This window comes from Ranitomeya variabilis, chromosome 6 (genome assembly GCF_051348905.1).
Source record: "Ranitomeya variabilis isolate aRanVar5 chromosome 6, aRanVar5.hap1, whole genome shotgun sequence".
Classification (NCBI taxonomy): Eukaryota; Metazoa; Chordata; class Amphibia; order Anura; family Dendrobatidae; genus Ranitomeya; species Ranitomeya variabilis.
Genome location: NC_135237.1, coordinates 534,219,416 through 534,226,490, shown reverse-complemented (window position 1 = coordinate 534,226,490; position 7,075 = coordinate 534,219,416). Strand labels below are relative to the sequence as shown.

At 45.2% G+C, this 7,075-nt stretch overlaps 1 protein-coding gene across 1 annotated transcript in view; it reads right to left on the bottom strand.

Annotated features, from left to right (window-relative positions):
• Nucleotides 1-4,164: 4,164 nt before the first annotated feature.
• Nucleotides 4,165-7,075, bottom strand: part of LOC143781551 (mediator of RNA polymerase II transcription subunit 30-like) — a 50,938-nt gene continuing 48,027 nt past the window's right edge. The window contains exons 3-5 of the mRNA XM_077268192.1: nt 6,307-6,465; nt 5,313-5,423; nt 4,165-4,289 (exon numbers count right to left, since the gene is read on the bottom strand). Of these exons, the coding sequence (XP_077124307.1) occupies nt 4,194-4,289; nt 5,313-5,423; nt 6,307-6,465 (366 nt within the window). The 3' untranslated portion in view covers nt 4,165-4,193. The remainder of the gene's footprint in view (nt 4,290-5,312; nt 5,424-6,306; nt 6,466-7,075) is intronic.

Here is a 7,075-nt window from a genome sequence, read left to right as displayed (position 1 = left end):
AAATATTCCAAGCTGGGGAACCTTCCTCTACGGCATTCATATGTTCCTACAGGGCATATTATAGGGGTATACTAAAATGTAGAGGTTATCCCCTATACACGGGATAGAGGCTAACTTCCCGATCGCTGGGGTCTGACCTCTGTGATCGCCACTAATCCCAAGAACCGGAAGTTCTGAAGAGACCAGAATGGCACGATGGTTGATCATACGCACTACCGCTCTATTCATTCTTCTTTAAGTACCAAGGAACAGCTGAGAGAAGAGCTCCGTCATCTACGGAGGTCCCAAAAAAATAATGAAGCAGCATGGGGCATGATCGATCACTTCTCTAGTCACAAGGGGCTCTCTGGATCGGAGGGAGTCACACGGGGCTCTCTGCATTAGTGGGAGTCCCAGCGGTCAGACCCCCAATAGTTTGGGAAGTTATCCACTACCGCATATATAGAGGACAACTTCCGAGAATACTTGGAAAATACCCCTTTTAATTTGAGCATACCCTACTAACAGTGGTTGCCATCATGAGACCACTTTCAATAAAAAAGGCACAGCGACAAATAAAAGACCCATGACCCTAGATCGAAGCAATTTACTAATTACCTTCTAAATATAAGCCTGTTATAGATGCGCAAGGGGAATGTGTGATGACCGATGAACTCATAGCACAAAATGACTGTTCAAACCAAGCACCGGCTCTCGGTGTACCCATGGTGTGGCCGAGCAGCTCAGTGCACCTTCCTCCTTATGGATCTCCATCCTTTTCTTCCTTGATTGACAACTCTGGCCCAACAAGAGCAGAAAAAAAAAGTGGAGATAGATGGAAAACAAGTAGGTGGGAAGGTGCACTAAAATGTTTGGAAGCGTCAAAAGGAGCAACTAGCTGCTTGGATTGAAAAGTCATTTTTTACTGACAGCCTCCAACACCTAAAATTAAAATAATTACGTAAAAAAAAAACAGATAAAAAAAAAATAGGCAAAATATATTAAAAATAGGTAAAAAATAAGAATAAAATAAAAAAATAAAATAGGTAAAAAAATAATAAATTATCCTATATAAAATCAGATGACTAAAATATTTTAGATCATTTCCAATGTGGTTATGAAAATTAAAAGTATGAAATTCTGGCAGTGGAAGAGTGCACAGCATTTAGGGGGTCCAGTACGTATCCTTCAAATTGTTTTATAAATCTATGTTATGTTGGTAAAAGTCTCAGACAAGTAGAAGGAAGTCCCTGAAGAGAAGAAATGTTCCATCCTGTAGAACGTGTGTGCGTCTGACACATGGATCCCCGCGGGGACGCCGAGCACGTAATAGCAAAGATGATCTCCAAAATGATTTTTCAACAGGTGCCAGCTGTGATCGGGTTTTTTTCTAAAAGGTTTAGAATTTTATTCCAATCTGTGAAAGCACATTGTGATGGCACCAATATCCCCATCATGGCCGACTGCACACGCAGTGTCTCCTCACAAGTGTCTAAAGACGTCGCAGTTAGGACCTGTTCACATTTGTCATTTTCCACCTTCTTTTGGAGGATTCGGCATTTTTGATGGAAAAAAAAACATTGCTTATACATCATATTCATTATAAGTCAAAGAGGTCATCAGGACCGGCCATAGTCATCATGAATTAGCGGAAACCATGATGGTAATGTGAACAGTGCCTAAGATCCTTTGCTAGCTTTGTCGTTTGTGAAGCGGTTTACTTAGTAAAAATCTGCTGACAGACTCCCATTAAGAAATCTGAGAGCACCATGATTTAAGGACACAGATCCTGATTCCAGTGATGTGTCACTTACTAGGCTCTGTTTCTGTACAATCAGTGTTTTATCAGCAGGAGATTATCACTTCAGGACTACAGCTCACATGCCTCCTGGTCCAACCACACCACTAGCACTGAGTGCACATTGTACACAGAAAGCAGCCAATCAGTGATGTGGGAGGGGTTATAGACGGCTCAGCAGCAGAGTAAACAGTGATTTACTGGGTGTCGCAGTTGTGATACATTGCTGGAATCAGGATCTCTGTCACTACCTCGTGCTGCTGTCAGATTACATAACACAAACCCTCTGACAGATTGCCTTTAAAGGTAAATGAGCAAAAATGAAAGTTGTATGATTCATTAAAGGGAACCTGTCAGCAGGATTGCGCACAGTAACCTACAGACAGTGTCAGGTTGGTGCCGTTATACTGATTACAATGATACGTGGGTGATGAAATCCGTCTTGTGGTTGTTGTTTAATCTTTATTTTCAGTTTTAAGTCAATGATATGCTTGTGGTCCGGGGCGGCCAGTGGGGGTCTTCATGTGGTTCCCTTCAAGGGATTGAATGTGGCCGAACCATCTATTGGGGGGAGACCTTCATACTCGGCTGACTTCTCTTGCAAGTAATGTGCATTTGAGTCTTAAAAGGAGTTGTCCGGTGAAAACAATTTTTCACTTATCCACATGATAGGCGATCGTTATTGATCGATGGAGGTCCGAGTGCCGGGACCAGCACAGATCGGCAGAGCGGGGGACTATCATTCCTACCACAAAATGGAACAACTGGAAGGATGACCGACTGCAGCTCCACTCATGCTCTATGGATGTGACGAAAACCATTGAGTGCAGAACTCGGCAGCCCCGTAGGGAATCATTGGAGGAGCAGTCGAGAAGCATCGTAGTCCATTCTACCGGGGATGAAAGTGGCTGTTCTGCCAGTCTGATTCAGACCGCCACTAGCCAACTAGTTAGCATCTATCCAGCATATAGGTGATAACTCTGGACAATCCCTTTAAATGGGTTGGTACATACTCGGGACAACCCCATCTGAATCTATATTTTTCCCCCTTGTAAAATAATAACAGTTATACTCACCTCCAGTACGCCCAGCCCCGTTTCAGTGGTCTCGGCTGTAGCGCTCCCCGGGGATCGCGTGACATTACTATGTCACACAATCACTGTGGCCAATCAGCGCTGGCTTTACTCTCCCATACAAATCAAGACATTCGTAGACCATGACAGACCAGCAGCTCTCACTTTAATCGGATGTCAATTACGTCCATAGAAAGGAAGAGTGAAGTTAGGACAGTGTCATGCGATCACTGGGACAACTAGTGCTGACCCCACTGGAACGGCGCAGAGGGGAATGTAAGTGTTATTATTTTACTGGGGGTGGTAGATGGGGCTGACGAAGTAAGACTGCAACTTTCCAAACGTTGCAATGAAGAAAAGCTGGTGCCCCCCTCCCTGTGGTAGATCTTCATGGACCCCTCATCTCGGTCGTTACTCATTGTCATGTATCCGAGAACACATCGGTATCTCCTAACAGCTGTACTGCAGTGACACTGGGATCCACTGCGATCACTTTGGGTAGTCAGGACTTGTGTAAAACCCCATTTGTTTAGTAGTTGTACCCCCAGATAACCTCTAGTGACTGTGATATCTGCACCTATCATCTCATCTGCCTTAACTAGAGAATTGGGTGGAGATCTGTGAACCACCTTGGTGACGCTGGGATACTTCTAACCATACAAAGCTCCAAAGTATTGGGGGTCTCGGGCCGGACCAATACCTACTAGACACGGTCTGGTTACTTACTCCAGTGGAACAGTGGAAGCCAAAGCCCCATAATGACCGGCCGGATTACCAAGATTGTGGTTGACACTCCTATGAATAATTCTATAAGAGGTTCTATAAGAAACCAAGCCCCACCCAACTACGGCCAAAATCCAAAATTGGATAGGAGCTTTGGTAACTCACAGTCCTCTTTGTGGTCAGATCAATTCTGAATAATATTTTTTTTTTTATGACAAAAAACAAGCAATATTTATTACACAGAAAACGTCCCTTGATGTGATATTAAAGGGAACCTGTCACCTGAATTTGGCGGGACCAGTTTTGGGTCATATGGGCGGGGTTTTCGGGTGTTTGATTCGCCCTTTCCTTACCCGCTGGCTGCAATATTGGATTGAAGTTCATTCTCTGTCCTCCGGAGTACACGCCTGCGCAAAGCAACATTGCCTTGTGCTGGCATGTACTCCGGAGGACAGAGAATGAACTTCAATCCAATATTGCGGCCAGCATGCAGCCAGCGGGTAAGGAAAGGGTGAATCAAACACCCGAAAACCCCGCCCATATGACCCAAAACTGGTCCCGCCAAATTCAGGTGACAGGTTCCCTTTAAATTAAAAAAAAAAATTAATTGCCGATCCGGCTTAGTTCCTCATGGCTAACATGGCGTTAATATCCCAGATCAGATTCCGTAATTGGTCCATAATTTGTTTCAGCTGTTGATTCTTCTGTTTTAAGTTCTGTGAGAAAAATACAAAAAAAAAAAAAAAAAAAGTAAAAAAAAAAATAGCAGTAAAATGTGTTAATAAGAAGACGACCCAATATAATTAAGCTTTACAACAGCTAGACTCTCCTATACTGTCTGCATCGGTGCAGAGGCTGCTGGAAACACAGGACTTTATCAGCCAACCATTCTCTGTCCAGACTGAATATGTTCCCAATTTAGGTAAAACATTTATTATTTTTGAGACAAGTAGAAAAGAGATGTAATTCTAACAATCTACCATGTATCTATTTTCCAGATTATTTGAGCCTAATCTCTCCATCCTGTTCTCTGACATCAGCAGGGAGGAAGTAAAGGGCTGAAGTGTTTCACATCTTATACTACTCAGCCCCGATTTTGTTGTTAACGGAGTATTCCCATCTTATCCATTCTCAGGTGAGACGGCAGATCCTGTTCGGGCTAAAAGTGTCCAAGAGTAATGATAAAAAAATAAAACAGGCTTTGGTACACTGTTCGCACAACTTTCAAAGGGAATTGCCAAAAGAGAGGGGCACAGTGAGATACATTGTTATGCAACTCGGGACACACAAAGACCGTAGATCGCTCCGCTACGTTGTTACTGCAAATCCCACTCACTTCTAATCACTCGTCCGCCTCTTCCTCTAACCCCGCCAGCCTCTTCCACTAACCCCGCCAGCCCCTTCCTCTAACTCTGCCAGCCCCTTCCTCTAACTCTGCCAGCCTCTTCCTCTAACTCCGGCCAGCCTCTTCCTCTAATCCCGCCAGCCTCTTCCTCTAATCCCGCCAGCCTCTTCCTCTAACCTCGCCAGCCTCTTCCTTCAACTCTGCCAGCCTCTTCCTCTAACTCCAGCCGCCTCTTCCTCTAACCCCGTCAGCCCCTTCCTCTAACTCTGCCAGCCTCTTCCTCTAACTCCAGCAGCCTCTTACCATCATATATTCCTAACCGCTATTTTGTTAAAAAGCATCTTCATCATTCAGGGCATGGCGAAAAACTCTAGCTCCATGTTCTCAATATTACCTTATTTACTTCCAAAATGTCCCTCCTTTCTTCGCTTGCGTACCGAAGCTGACTGGCAAAGCCGCGGTCGTCATTCTTCCAGTAGTCATCTTCTATGTATGGAATTAATTGCTACGGAAAAAAAAACAAAAACGTAAAATGGAGTTTGATGTCTAACACGGAACACATAACACAGAGCGGGAAGGCAATGGCGCACTGTGCCGGAAGAGGAAGACGCTCCGGGTCAGACTGCAAAAACCGGGACACTGCATCGCCATTTATGTCTGAGCTTATGGCAAAATACTTCACACTTGTGGATGTGTCAATAAGGAGGAAAAACGGCAATAATTCATTGGAAGGTAAGATTTAGGCTGGAGCTACAGGGCAACTAAGCGCCACAATGCCAGAGACCGATCTATGTGCTACAACGCAGCGCAACGCTGGTGATCACAAACAAGCAAGTCAACAATAGTCAAAATGAATTGACTTTTTATCAACTTGCTTATCGCAGTGGTGGCAGATTGCAGGTCCCAACGTGATCTCACTCACCGACGTTACGCTGCGATGTTACAATGATGTAGTGTGATTGTCTGCAGCGTCAGGGTACATCCTCTCAGAGAGGAGAATCTGTACTGAAATCCGCAGCAGCAAAATCCGCTCCCCACACCAATAGATGCAGGTCCTGAATGCGACTTAATCTAATCTGGATCGTTCAGCCAACAGTTATGTACACCCGACTCCCTGCACAAGTGGACGCTCCACTCAGCTGAGAGCGCATGTGTTTTCAAAGCAATACTGACAATTATAGGGGTGGATGATGTTGCGGATCAGATATGTTGAAGCTCAACATGCCTGATCCTCTTGCTCTCATAGGTGGTAACAGGTGTCTGGCAGCGTCTCCTTTCGGAAAATCTGTGCACCCTCGAGTCCCACAACCTGGAGCGACCAGGGTGCGATCTTTCGGGTTCAGGACCACTACCCATAGGCACTAATGTGATCAGTCAGCATCACGTACCTCTACCGACACCGGCTCCAGCCCAGCGCAGTTCTCGTTGCACTTATCGTACACCAACCTCAGCTTCCAGAAGATGATGGAGAGCTGCCACAGGTGTTCCTGGAGATTCCCGAGCCGGTCCTGGTAAGTTCCCATGTGATATGAGATGCCGGTCGGGAGCTGGAAAGTCACAAAAATGCTGTGAGTACGGCTACAAAGAGCAGAGGACGGTCCATGTGTCCGCCATAGGGGCCACATGTGTAAGCCAGAAGAGGAGACTCCATCATGAGGGCGACGAACCTTCTAGGTTATTGTTTTATTTTACGTCAGGAAGATAAAAACTCCTCAAAATTCCCATCCCCCCAGTCCTTACAACTGCCCTACCCCAAAAAAGGAGCTGATCCTGAGGAGGGGTCCATAGGGGACGGATATTTACTACACACCGCAATCATGAAGCCCATAAGGGGAATTAAAAAAATAAAGTGAAAATGAAACCAAAAAATTGTTTTCAGGTATATTGTTATGAAAACCCCCTTTATCTCAAACAAAATAATAATAATTATTATTATTATTTTTATTTTTTTTAAAAAGCCTACCGGTATTTGATATCTCCATAGTGGCTGATCTGTGCCTCCCCATCACCTGCACACACTGCGAACACTACAGCAGCGCCACACGCACACTACAGCAGCGCCACAGGCACCGCGGACACAACAGGAGCGCCACACGCACCGGACACTACAGCAGCAGCACACGCACCGCGGACACTACAGCAGAGCCACACGCTCCG